Source organism: Spermophilus citellus (assembly GCF_964194105.1).
Source record: "Spermophilus citellus genome assembly, chromosome: 9".
Lineage (NCBI taxonomy): Eukaryota > Metazoa > Chordata > Mammalia > Rodentia > Sciuridae > Spermophilus > Spermophilus citellus.
This window is the reverse complement of record NC_138191.1, coordinates 74,978,031-74,992,218: the sequence shown is the minus strand read 5'-3', so window position 1 is coordinate 74,992,218 and position 14,188 is coordinate 74,978,031. Positions and strand designations below refer to the sequence as shown.

At 40.2% G+C, this 14,188-nt stretch overlaps 1 protein-coding gene across 2 annotated transcripts in view; it reads left to right on the top strand.

Moving 5' to 3' along the window:
* ST6GALNAC5 (ST6 N-acetylgalactosaminide alpha-2,6-sialyltransferase 5) overlaps window positions 1–13,642 on the top strand; it is a gene marked incomplete at both ends in the record, with an annotated part of 163,331 nt that extends 149,689 nt beyond the window's left edge. The window contains 2 exons of one of the 2 annotated variants that reach the window (XM_081305228.1): window positions 2,729–2,836; window positions 13,411–13,642. In XM_081305228.1, coding sequence (XP_081161354.1) covers window positions 2,729–2,836; window positions 13,411–13,642 — 340 coding nt within the window. The remainder of the gene's footprint in view (window positions 1–2,728; window positions 2,837–13,410) is intronic. The other variant, XM_081305229.1, reaches the window with a different exon arrangement.
* Window positions 13,643–14,188: the final 546 nt, after the last annotated feature.

The window sequence follows — 14,188 nt, the reverse complement described above, 5'->3', positions numbered from 1 at the left end:
CTTTATAATTGAATAAGGGTACATTAGGAAAATATGATTCAGAACCAATATTATAGTAATTAGATAAAGGAAGCATAAATGAAATAACTGCAGGAAGAATATTTCCATAGAGATTATAAATGAGATTCTGGTGGAGCAGAAAGGCCTTTAATTGTAATTTAGTGTGCACTATAGAATTATCAGCTCAGTGTGTTACTTCATCATATAAAAGAATATCTGATAATTTTCCCTAATAAGCACATGACAGCTCTTCATATTCTTTCATTACAGCTGATTAAGTGTAAAAACAGTAGATATTCCTTTGTTGGAAAAAAAAAGAGTTGAAATCTTTTTAGAAAGAAAGTACAAAGCAGTTGTATTTCTATAGCACGTGATCCCAAAAGGCTATTATTTAGGAAGTCTGGGGAATTTTAAGTGGCACTTTAAAGAACTCTCACTGTAGTTTCTTTACTCCTCTACTTTATATTCTCCCCATTTTTACCCATGAAGCCTTTTTCTGTAGAGCCACATCCTCCTGTGTTGAAGGCTGTGGCTTGTGATCTCCACTACATCACACAAGAGAACGAAAATTACAGGACAGCCTCCACCCCCCCCCCCCCAGGGAAAAGCCCTCTTTGATGCTTCCAGTAGCTTTAAAAGCATAGGGGATATAGGCGTGATTCCTAGATCAAGATGCCGTGGATATAAGGGAATGTCATTGTATTCCAGGGCTCCACATCCTCCCAGTTATTATTCACCCAGATTAGAACTGGCCAAGACATTATCATAGCACAGAGGCAAAGACTGGCTTTCACTTAAGGGAAGTCACATCCTCTCCTTACCCTTAACAGTTCAGTAAGTTGTGCTCCATGCAATCTCCTTCAGCCTCCAAGTCTTTGTGAATATAAGCCCTGGTGAGAATTGAGGGAGACTGTTAATTCTTCTGTGGGCTGGAAGCTTCTGAATTTTATAATTGCTGCTCTGACTACTGATGATGGCTTCTACATAAGACCCCTGTAGCACAAGTACTAGAAGGATTTTCTTCATACTAAAAAGCACTGAGAGGAATGGTTGAATTATTTACTTCTAGCAACCAAAAGAGATGGAAGGGATAATGATGTATCTACACACTACACTGAACACTTTTCATGGGTGTTCTCTCATTTAGTTCTCAAACAGCCCAGAGGACAGAGCGTCCCGTGTCTGCCTTATAGATAAGAAACCAAGGGTCAGAAATCAGCAACAAACTGCCTGCCTCAGGTCATCCAGCTGGTTATGATAGAAACAGGAAAGATTCAAGCCTGTGTTGTTCCCATCTTTAGGAGCATTTAAATGCACTTCCTGGAACATTACTGGGTCAGGATGGGATGGAATGGAATGAAAGGGGAAAAAATAAGCAAAGGGCTTAAGAACTAAAAAGTTGAAACCCCAATTTGGAAATAACTGAATCACCAATGCCTGCCAGGTATTTGATGAAACAAAGAACTCCTTAAAAAAAAATTTTTTTTTTGGTCCTTATTTGAAATGGAAATAACACAGACTGCTTAACAAGTCTTCCTTCTTCTCAGGGAGGGGTGCTACACAACGCCAATAGAAAAGCCTTTCTGCAACTTTGTTATTCACATCACATCTGGTGCTGTGGCTGGGCAAAGTCAGACAGTCTGACCTTGGGGATAAGGTGTTTGAAACTGGCTAATGAGGCATGCCATAAGCACTGGGAAAAAAAGCAAAAGTGGCAACCCCCAAAGAATTGAAATTAATATCCATAGCAGCATAGCATGGGAGACCTAGTCATCTCACAGGGTCAAATTAGACCTTGGTGTTAGGTCTCCACAGTTATCCTTAGGCTTGGCATATTGTTCAATGCAGCTGTGTGACCAGGCAAATTAATGAATGTGGAATACACAGATTCATTCCTTAAGTTTGTTAATTTTTGACTGTCCATAAAAATTTTCAGAAGGCCTTGAGTGTTCTAAGAGAAAATAAAGCAAAGGCTCAGTTAAATGTAAGCAGTTAAATAAAAAAAACATATAATATGGTTCTTTTCCTCTGTCATTAGCCCCTTCCCAAATAAGTATGTTTTTTCCTAAGATGTTCCATCCCAACATTGGTGTTAATTTGTTTACTTGAAGGCAAGCTTTGACCTTGAGATTGATCAATTGATCAATAGATTGATAGACCTATCCACATGTTTGCTCATATTTAAATTATTCATTGTCATGACTGGAGATGGAATCAGTAGTACAGCACTTGCCTCACCTGCATGCACAAGGCCCTGGATTCCATCCCCAGCAATGAAAATTAATTAATTATTTATCTAGCCAGCTTGGAGTACAAGGGAAATTTCTACTTAGACTCAAATAATCTTGTTAAAAAAAATTGTCCCACAGACACCTTGCCATCTTATAAGAAATTGAGTTATGATAACACATATGTAAACATTGAAGCATGAATCATTTTCTTTGGTGATATAGAAGTCTTCTGAGAATCCTTTAGTGTCACGAACCCACTGTGATAGTATGCCAATATCGGTTATGATTATACCATGTAGTATGGTGCTGTTGATAAGAGAGATCAATTTGGTAAAGTCCTGCATATTTACCAAGTGGAGAGAGAGAGAGGGAGGGAGGGAGAACATCTGTATCTGTCTGTCTGATTACGGTCAGCCTTGCTCCAGAAAGAATTTAAGGTGGTAATGGATTTGATGACTGTTTTACCAGACTGCAGACTTAATCACTGTTTCTTCCAGGAAGATCTCCAATACTTGGCTCAGCACTGGCTGGTTCACAATGACGATTGCTCTGGAGCTGTGTGACAGGATCAATGTTTATGGCATGGTGCCCCCAGACTTCTGCAGGTAGGATTTATTCTGCAAGTGTAATTTGTCATCAGTGTTGTACAGGGCTTATAAATATTCTGCTTCTGAATATCAACCATGAAACATGTCTGTCTTCTTGAAGCAATTAATTAGCATGTCCCAAGTTCTGGTTCTAAAAACAACAAACAGCATTTAATTATGTGATATAAAATATTGAAAGTTTTTGTTTGTACTCCCAGAGAATTAATCCATCTTATGGGCTTCATTTATGCTCGGAATATTTATCAGCCAAAAGTAATGCAATAATTGGCATAATATTAACAATGAACAAGCATTAAGAAATATTAGTTTTCTTCTCATTTGAAAGGAAGGTTGTATTTTTAAATGAATTAAAGAGGGAAATTCCTTGAACAGTGAAGCCTGTTTTCTAAAATTAAAATATCCCTCTGAGCCTCTTTCTCTTGCCACATCAGTAGCCTCAGTTTGCAGTTCTAAGGCCAAAAAGCACAGGCACAATTATTTTGATGTATCACTTTAAAGGCAGCAAGTGCACATGTCTGTGGCTGCCTTGAGCTCCCTCCTGGCGTGTGCCCAGGCAGTGCGTGTGTGCCAGCAAAGCCTCACAGTATTCGGGGCCTGATGTGTGGAAGCCCACTTAAAAACTCATTTGTAATTTTAAGTACTCAGGTCAATAAATTCAGAAAGCACCCAATTTTCAGGAATGCCCAATAGCCTACACGTGGCCTCACTCCCGATCTTCAAATGGTCAGACCTGGGGCTGTTGTATTTTAAACTTGCTGGTTAAAATTCATGCTTGCCTATGCCTTCATGAGTTTTAAACCCAACAATGGCTCAAAGGCCATATAGATCGTTAGGCAAAGGCTACAATTTGGAGGTTTAAAACAAGGATGAGAAAGAATATTTAATCATGCCTGGAAATTAATGATGCTAGTCTGCTTTCTGTTGTTATAATTGAATGCCATAAACTGGCTATTTATAAACAATGAAGCTTTATTTAACTCAGGGCTCTGGAGGCAGGGAGGTACAAGGTCGAAAGGGTGCATATGGTAAAGGCCTTCTTGCTGATAGGGCTATGCAGAGTCCTGGGGCAGCACAAGGCAACACACAGTGAGAGGGGTACACACAATACACCAACAAAGTGGCTTTCATAACAGACTCACGAGATAGCCCATTAATCCACTATCCATTAATCCATTAATCCATTCATGGGGGCAGAACCTTCGTGACCCAATCACCTCTTACAGGTCCCACCTGGTTTCCCTTCTTAATACCTCACTATAAGGATTAAACTTCAACCCAAGTTTTGGTGGATGCATTCAAAAACCATAGCAATGCCATTACCATTTTGCCACTCTTCTCCTACCATTTTTAATGCAAAAGTTCAACATAATAACAGAGCTGGTGAATATGACAGAGTCACGTCACAAAGAGGGAATGGTCTGGACACAAAAACCTAGATGCAAGGTGTCCTGTGCAGGGCCAGACTGCAAGGATAAAGCCCAGTTTAGCACATGCCAACCTAGGGTGCCCTTGACAAGGCACTTCATGGCTCTATGTCTCAGCTTCCAGACCTGTGAGAGTGCATGTGATGGTAATAATAGACTGCCTCTGAGAATCGTGGGTGGACTAAATAAGTTAATACATGTCTTGGAACAGCGGCTGGTACATGGCAGCACGAAGCAAGTTAGCTTGGATCCTCACCCAGTTCCTCATCACTTAATTCACTGGCATTGTTTCCCTGTTTAACAACTTATGTGCAAAAAGTAGGGAGGATGGTACAAAAAAGCAAACTGCCTCTTCAAACCAACAGCCTAACAAAGGCAGCGAGAACAGCACTACAGACATGCAAAGAGTCGTCAACGGTTATATGGTAGATATAATTATGTAATACATTTCCAATGCTTTCAGCAAGGACTCTTCAAAAGGATCCCTATTCTGTCAGAAACATGGAGAAGTGTTAGGTATCACCTGGAAGGGAAAGGCTGGAGAGAGCACCCTGCTGTCAATACACATAGGATTTCTTTTCAACAAAAGAGCCCTTGGCAAATATGCAGCTTGGCAACCTCTGGTCTAAGATACAATCATCCTACTTTACAGTCTAAATATAACTCTCACATACTTTGCAGAAGAGTTTGACCATCACCTTCTTATTGCCAGGAAAGCTGAGGAATAGAGAGGCAAAGCACTGAACTCACTCCCATCAAGATATCCAACAGGGTGAGGTGGTGGTGACTCAAAGAGGATATCAGCAGCCACCCCGGTGATGTGAGGGAGGGGAGGCAGTGGGAGAGAAAGTGGGGCCTAGATTACAGCTCAGAGAAGCGAACAGCTAAGCAATGCATGAGCTTCAAGTTAAGGGTGGGTAGGATATTCACCCCAACAAATCTGAAGCTCTCCTGGAGCTGTGGCCTTCTCACCCAACCCAACTGGCTTGAATTACTTCCAGGATTATGAATAGATAGATTATATATTAGATATATAAATGGCCATGTTGGCAGATGAGGGACATATTCAAGACCTGGAAGAATCAAACACTGACTAAAAGTCATCTGAGTGGCCAGAACTTTCCTTCTTGGATTTGTTAGATCCATCGCCTCCTGAGTGCTCTCTCCAATCCTGATCTTTTTCTCTTCAAACATCACTGTGCAGCCAGGGAACACCACAGATCTGACCTTTACCACTTGAAACTGCTCAGTGGCCCAGCCCCAAAGCTTTAAAAATAGAGTCTAGTAATTGTTGTATTCTGCTACCTTTCCTATCCCCTACTAATAGGGCATTATGTAAAATTGTGGATGTGTAACCGACGTGATTCTGCAATCTGCATTTGGGGTAAAATTGGGAGTTCATAACCCACTTCAATCTAATGTATGAAGTATGATATGTCAAGAGCTTTGTAATGTTGTGAACAACCAATAAAAAAAATAAAGCAAACAAAAATAAAAAAAATAAAAATAGAGTCTAGATTTCCAAGCTTAGCACCCATTAGCCCTTCAGAATCAGGCTTCCACAAGCTCCTGTAGTCGCGTCTCCTCGACTCACACAGATTTATTTGAACCACACTGAAAATCTTGTCAAGGAAATCACACTGCAGACACCTTCCTTGTGCCCTCAGCTGGGAAGACCCCTCCCCTAAGTTTCTTAATCTGGCTGATTACTACTATTTCTTTACTAATAATATGAATGGCTGATATTTTGTGTGCACATATCTCACACCAGCACTGTGCCTAGCATGAACGCATGTGTTATTCCGTTGAAGTCTGAAATAATCTGATGAGGTGAGTATCATTAGTATCATTATTTTATATAAAGACTAAATCAGCTCGCCAAGGTCTTACAGCAGTAAAGTGGCAGACCCAGGATTTGAAGCCAGGTCTCTAGGGCTCAGGCGCCAAAGTTTTCAACCTTCCACTTCCTCAAATCCTCCTGGACACATGTCAGAACTTTGGGGTCCATTGAGCCTTCCTCCACCTCTATGCTGCCCAAACTCAGTGACCAGTTGGTCTACTTCCTTCATTTGTTTCTTGGCCCCTTAAGAAAAGGGGTCATGTCTCAGTCCCCATTTGTATCTTTAGCCCTTGGCACCGTGTCTAGAACATAGTATATGTTCAGTATAGGTTGGTTCCATGATAAACAAAAGGCTTTTCCTTGGGGGTATCTAAGAGATTAGTTCAAAACTTTTGTCCCAAGATAAAAAGTGCCAGGTGATTGAAGAGTGTGATTAGCAAATGGCAAATTCAGATTTTGAGGGAGGCCCAGAAGTCAATGGTAGCCCTACTGTCTCATTCCCAGCCAGGGCCAGCATTGTGTCCTCATAGGAGAGCTCAGGTATCAGCTCTGACCCTTCCCCCATTCATGTTCATCAGTGTTCAGAAAGCTGGAAAAAAATAAATGCCATGTTGCACCAGAGACAGCATCGAAATATATTATTCTGTGGATAGTAGACACTTAAATCATGCCATATCTATGTAGGAAGCCAAATCCCTTCTCCTTGGATGGACTATAAATTGCACTATAAAGATCTGTTATCGTTGCTTTCTAAACTAAGTTATGATGAGTATTTTTAACCTCATTTTCCATTGTAAATTATTTGCGATAGTAATGGGCCAAGCATTTAAATTCTACCTAATAATCTTATTTCTGGTCATACTTAGCACATTACCAAGTTTACAACTCTCTGTTACCCATCATTTCTTGAGTATTAATTAGTGGGGTAATGATTCAGAGTGATCACTGTCATGGAACTAAATTAATATCTCATCCATAATGTGAAGGACGTCTCAAAGGTATCGTGAATACCAGAGAGTTGATTCTGCTAGAATTCTTAGCTAGTGAACATTAATAAAACTGCCAGCAATAAGTACCAGGGAAAGTTCCTACTTGGAGATAGTCCACTGTGCAGAATCAGATACTTATGGTGGACAGGTATGGAATGGTATCGCCACCTATGTGATTTATATTTTATGAAGTAGAATTAAAGCATATTATTGTATTTCTTCCTGAAAGCTTATTGTTTCCTCCAGCTTTGCCATGATTTGACCAACTCTTGCCAGTCACTGGGTGTTTTCATTACCTTCCTCTGACTCCCATGGATATCACTGGTCCATTCTGAGATGTTATGATATCACCCAAAGAGTCTAAATTATGGGGGCTCTAAATTACGTGGGGCTCAGGTGACTCATCATGACTCTTTGTCACATGAAGGATAAGCAGATACAGGTTCTTGTTACTGTGTGCTCCAGATACATGTTCCTACCAAGATTTGCAAGTGTGCAAACAATTCCATTCTAAAGAGGTTCCAAAGCCAAGAAATCAAGGCAGCAGAGTAATTGTGAATTGGCAGGACTTCTGGGCCTACAGCAGATAATTTTTAATGTTCTTTATAAAAATTTGTTCCTTTTACTTATGCATGACAGTAGAGTGTATTTTGACATATTATACATACCTGGAGTATAACTTAGTCTCATGAGGATCCCATTCTTGTGGTTGTATATGATGTAGAGTTCCGCTGCTTGTGTATTCATATATGAACATAGGAAAGTTCTGTCAGATTCATTCCACTCTCTTTCCTATTTAGGAAAGGATGTTGTAGGTACATTTCCTTTTGAATACTACAGGGTGACCCCAAAGGCTTCTGACACAAGCCAACTGCAGAACAACCTAGACACTTGACAGCTATTAGCTCAACTGTATTCTTCAAACATTTCCTGAGTACCAACTATAGCCAGGCACCACATCAGAAATAGAAGTATACATAAAGGGAGTGAGCACTCTAGAGATAGACAAAGATGTTATGCTTTCTTTGGAACAATTTCAGCCTTTTGGATAGTTCGGCCCCAAACCCAATGAGCACGGACAACCTAGATGGTACTGTGGATGAGAAAAAATCATTTCCTGTCCTCACTCATCACAAGGTCCTTGACTGAGGATCCCATAACAGAAGATAAATTAACAACAAAGAGCATACACATTTATTTAATGTAGGATTTGGGTGGGGAGCCTTCAGAAATGGAGACCCAATGAAATAAAGGAACCTGCATATTTTTATGCTAAGTTTGAAGAAGAGGAGGATAGTAGTGGAGAAATATGATAGGGCAAAAAAATGTATGACCTAATGATGAGGCATTGGGTGGGAGTTAGCAGATCTTAACTCAGACTCCTCTTTGCATCTCTGGGTCTTTGAGGATGAGGATGTTCCTTTCCTCTGAGAGAGAGAGAGAGAGAGAGAGAGAGAGAGAGAGAGTGTGTGTGTGTGTGTGTGTGTGTGTATTCCTGGATAAAAGCTTTATGATCTACTTTAGAGGAAGGTCAAGAATTTCTTTAAGATCTACTTCATGGAAGAAGGGTGAGGGGAAGGTGGGAGTGACCTTCTTGCTTCTGTTGCTTCTTCAAATATTTTGGGGTAGCATATGCTGAACCTCATCTATACCCCAAAATTGAAGTATCCTCTCTTGCTTGTTAATATTGTGAGGTTTCCTCCCAATTGTACAACTTGCTTTGGAAGATTAAAAAAAATGTAGATGCATGCTGTTGTTCACAGTAGTGAGCAGAATTATAAACAAGCCTGAGGCATCTACTTACCATCATGACCAGTGGCACAGAGTAAGCATCACACATGGGGCACCTCGGTAGCAGGGGGCCTGGAATAATGTAGCCTAGACAAGCTAGCTCCCAGTCATGTGCTGATGATCCCAGCAGAAACCAAGTAACTTTAGTTCAGCTATCCCACCTGGGGACAGGAGCTTCTCTAAGACATAGAACTTCACTCTGAGTATAAAGAGTCAATGGTCAAACAGCTCTGAAATGTCTTTGGTTTTTCTGGGCATGCATTTTCTCATCTGTAAAATATGAGTAATAACAGTATATCTCTTTCAGGGAGTATTGTGAGTGTTAAAGTTAATATCTGTAGAGTGCTAAAGCACTGTGGTCTGGGCTGAAATGCTCAAGTACTGCAGCTTGGATGGTCCATAGTGAGACTGTGTGCCTGAAGCCAGACAAAGGAATCTCTCCCTGGGTGCCACGTGCTTAGATGGAAAGGGCATTTCATTAGTTAAAAACTGAAGCTTTCGCAGGTAACTTCAGTCTTCTCAAGCCTGTTTGCACATTAGAAACTCCTAAGGAGCTTTTTAACATTAGAACCTCCTAAGGGGCTTCTTTTTAAATAATATATATTTATATATGTATATATAAGCACGCATTCAGATGTGTATTATTTATATAGTAACATTTGTTTTAAATAATTTTAGAATTAGAGAAAACTTGAGTCCAGGTACCCTTTATCCAGCTTCCCCTAATGCTGACAGTTTTCCTAATTAAGGTCCAATTTTCAAAACTAAGAAATTAACAGTACAATGCTTAATTAAACTGCAGGCTTTATTGAGATCTTACCAGTTTCTCTGATAATATCCTTTATCTCCTTCAAGATCTAGTCAAAGATTCCCTTGCATTTGCTTATCTTGTTTCTTCATTCTCAAATATTTTTCTTTCATGACCTTGACACCCTTGAAAAGTCCTGGTCAAGTGTTTTGTAAAATGTCCCCCACTGTAGGTTTTTCTGATATTTCCCCATGATAAGATTGTGGTTATGCATTCCTGGGAAGGATACCACTGATGTGCTAAGCCCTTCACAGCCTCCCCTATGAGGAGGTACATGATGGCAGTATCTTATTACCTTATTACCAACCATGTTAACCTTGATCATTGGGTTAAGGTGATGTCTGCTGGGCTTACCCATTGTAAAGTTATAATTTTCCCTTTGGTCATTAATACATAACTTGGGGAAAAGCTTTAAGACTATGCAAATAACCTATTTATTTTCCTTTTCCCCACTAATATTCCATTCATTGGTACATCTTGCCCATAATAATTATTACGCTGTTCTAGGGTGATTTTCTATTCCCTCAATCTTTCTACATTTACTATTTGTAATTCCTTTGTAATGAAACACTATTGCTTCTCCCATTTATTTATTTAGTCAGCTATTTATTATAATCATCATGAACTCATGGATATTTAATTCATTTTATGGACTTTATTATCCAACACTGCCATTATTTATTTTGATGCTCAGACTTAAAGCACTTCAAAAATACCTGTGTCTGGGACCTCTCCAAATCTTTTAACCCAAGAGCTATGGGATTGGTACACTGGTAAGAGCATGTCTTTGAAGCTCCCCAGGTAAACTAAATGTTCGTTCCTTCACTCTCCCCACATGCTCCTTCTTAAAAAGAAAAAAAAAATTTGCATTGTGCAAGACTTGTGTCCACATTGGCTGTTAAGAGTGAGCTACTCAGAGAACTGGCTCTGTGACCATCTCCCCATGCAACAGTCCACTACTCCACCTCAACTCATTCAGCTTCACTGGTCCCCAAACAGGAACTGGGGCACTAGAATCCTTCCTTTTACAATAGTCCCTGAACTGGAAATTACACCCATGTTCATGACTGTTTTCTCTGGAATTGGTGAAGGAATTAAAAAAGTTATGGCAGCCTTTAGAAAGTCAGGTTTGAGAAGAGATCTCAGGAATTATGACCCGAAGCTAGGAAGGGCTTTCTAAACCAAAAGGAGGGAGATCTTCTTGCCTCCTGCGGATCTGCCTTCCCAAATCCCGCAAAGCACTTTGCTGCTAGTTGGACAGTGTTCAAGTGTGGAAACAGCTCTCATTTACATGAATAGCTCATTTGGACACCTCTGAAATCTTGATTCCCAAATACATACATTTAATTCACCCTTTAAGTGATCAATATGGAGCCAGATAAGTTTTCATTCAAAGAGATGGTCTTCCTGAATAAGGAAATTGATCACATAGCATCCTTTAGCTGGTTTCCAATTACCCTCTATTCCTAGGTGCTGAATCAATCTTGTGATATTTTTAGAAACCTAATTGTTTCTTTAGTCAGACTGATGCCAATAAAATGTCCAAAATATAGATGAATCAGATTTATAACCTGATTTGAGATGGAAAAAAACTTAACCCCAAGAATACTGTGGATATGACTTGGGCACAGTTTCTGAAATTATGCCATGTGAGCCTGAGGAGGGTTAACTCATGAGTTTCTACTCCTTTTTGTTCAATTTTTCTTCATGTGGTTAATTCCAGTCTGAATTTTCCCTGGCATGCATTTTCTATATTGAAAATACCTTCTATTAAATTTTAAGGTAATTCCAATTTCTAGGGGAAATAAATCTGTGAAATCCATAATAAGACAAGAAAGGATCCAGAGTTTCACTATACTCCCAATTCAGGCGTTCTAGAGAGGCAATGTGTTAATTCAACACAGCATCCAAGCCAGGATGAGCAGTGTTTAGATGCTACATGACAAAAATAAATCTGTCTTCCTGGAAGAACTTTAACCTAAGAGGAGAAGCTGCTAAAAGGTTTATTGTTGTCAGAGCCACAAACTCGACACCTCTCTTGATAAAAGATTTCGATCTCTGACCCCAGTAAAGTTGCTACTCCAAAAGCCATTTGTGTATTGATCTCCTCTGAACAAAACAAATAGGTGGCTAGCAGGATGAGCATCTTTGGGAAACCACGCTCCTGTACTTAGCGCAGAACCCAGTGATTAGAGGGGGACCCCAGTGCATCGGGCTCTGAAAGACCACTGGCATTCAGAAGCGGGGAACATGGGCCTTTTCTCCTCTTAGTCTGTGCACTAAGGCCTGTTGGTAAGTGTAGCTCAAGGTCGAAAAGTTTGTCTGCTATGAAACTTTGACTAATTTTATCATCTACTCTTTAAAAGACAGAAGAGGTAGGGAGGACTGTTCTAGAATGAACATTAGTCTGCAAACAGGGCTCTTTTAGCACCCTAAAATAAGAAACAAACCATCCCTACACATTCATCCTGCACATACCACCTTGAAATAAGCCAGTGTTTCTTGTTTGAGGTTGATCAGGGAAATAGATGCAAAAACATGCTAACCTGTCAAGCTACCCATCCAGGATTAAGGACTTGGAATTTCCAGACCAAGAAACCCTAATCCTTGAGTACACGGGACATTGAGAGCGGCAAGAGAAAGAGAGTGTGGGCACCTTGCTTTCTCTCTTCCTTTCTCTCCCAACAGGATAAGTTTAGGATCATCAGCTGTCATACTTGAAGGAAGAACGTTCTTAAGAGGCTTGATGTTCAGCTGCTAACTGTTCCTTCAACAACAGAATTCAAAAATTATTCATTGCATCCCTAGAAGGCACTGTTCCAGGAATGAGACAAATCCCTTTCCTAATGAGATGACAATCAACAAGTAAATGACAACAGCAATTTCAAAGAGAGATTAACTCTACAAGGGAAATAAAAGTGAGATGGAGTGAAGGGAGGAGGGGTCAGATGAGGCCTCCAAGGAGGATACATTTGAATCGTTATCCAATGGTGAGAAGGAGTGAACTTATGGGGGACAGTGTTCCAGGCAGGTGACCCATTCTCAAGTGCAAAGGCCCTGAGTGAGGGCAAAATTGATGAAGTTAACAATCAGAAAATCCAGTGTGGCTGGAACAGAAAGGGCAAGGCTAGTTGGGTTAGAAGACTCCAGAGAAGAGCCAGATCATGTAATATCCTATAGGCCACAGTTTCACTAGAGCCAGAAGCACCTGAAGGGTTTGGGATGTTACAGTTGGTATAGGGAAGGGTCTGTTTTTGTTTCATAAATGTCTCAATGGCTAATTGTACTAAATCGACTATATGGGGCCAAGAATGGAAATAAGAACTGTAATTGTGACTATGAATATGTCATACCTACATCTCAGAAGTTGAACATGAACATCTGGCCACACTTTTCTTTCTTTCTTTTTTTGGTGGTGCTGGGGATTGAACCCAGGGCCTTGTGCATATGAAGCAAGCACTCTACCAACTGAGCTATATACTCAGCCCCTGCCACACGTTTTTAATCTCTTTGTTTGACAATGATGGCCACTGCATTTATTTTACAACCTGAAACCTCTCCACTTGCTTATTGCTTAAACATCAGAAAACCCATTTACTAAAATTTATTTGACTAGAAAACATGATCTGTGCTTATCAGCTTACTAAAGATAACATCTTGCCTGAATCAGTCAAAAAAAATTTTTTGCTCTAATCAATTATCTCATTTTCCTCCTACAGGGATCCCAATCATCCTTCAGTACCTTATCATTATTATGAGCCCTTTGGACCTGATGAATGTACAATGTACCTTTCCCATGAGCGAGGACGGAAGGGCAGTCATCACCGCTTTATCACAGAGAAACGAGTGTTTAAGAACTGGGCACGGACATTCAACATTCACTTTTTCCAACCAGACTGGAAACCAGAATCACCTGCTATAAATCATCCTGAGAATAAACCTGTGTTGTGAGGAATGAGTATGCCAGACCATAAGGCCAGGTACCCACTGTGTTAGACACGGGGCACTGAACTTCTTGAGCCACCAGCCAGGAAAAGGGAACAGAATTGGTAGCTTCAACTCAATACCATGGACAGATGCCCAGCAGGCATGACCACAAGACAATGCAGCTGGTTTGTAAGAACATATTGCCGAATTAATACACCCGAATGAATGCTGTCCCTTTGAAAGAGGTCACCCTTAGGAACTGAGCACTCATTTCAGTGATGCCACCATGGCTAAAACCACTTTGGATCTCTTTAAGTATTGCCTTTGAAACTGATACATGAGCAACTCAACATTAGTTGCATTCCTTTATAGAAATAACATGTCAAAAGATGTTTTTCTACCAAGTTGTATTCTAACCTGACTTATAACCTTTGTCATATGTCAGACTCTGTTTGTGTGATTTGTAAAAAGCAGCCTGAAAGTATGGACATGATTACTGAAGAGCACATCTCCACTGACTTTCATAAAGCAAATGTCCAATATTTATTTATTGAGAGTTTTTTAGTGTAC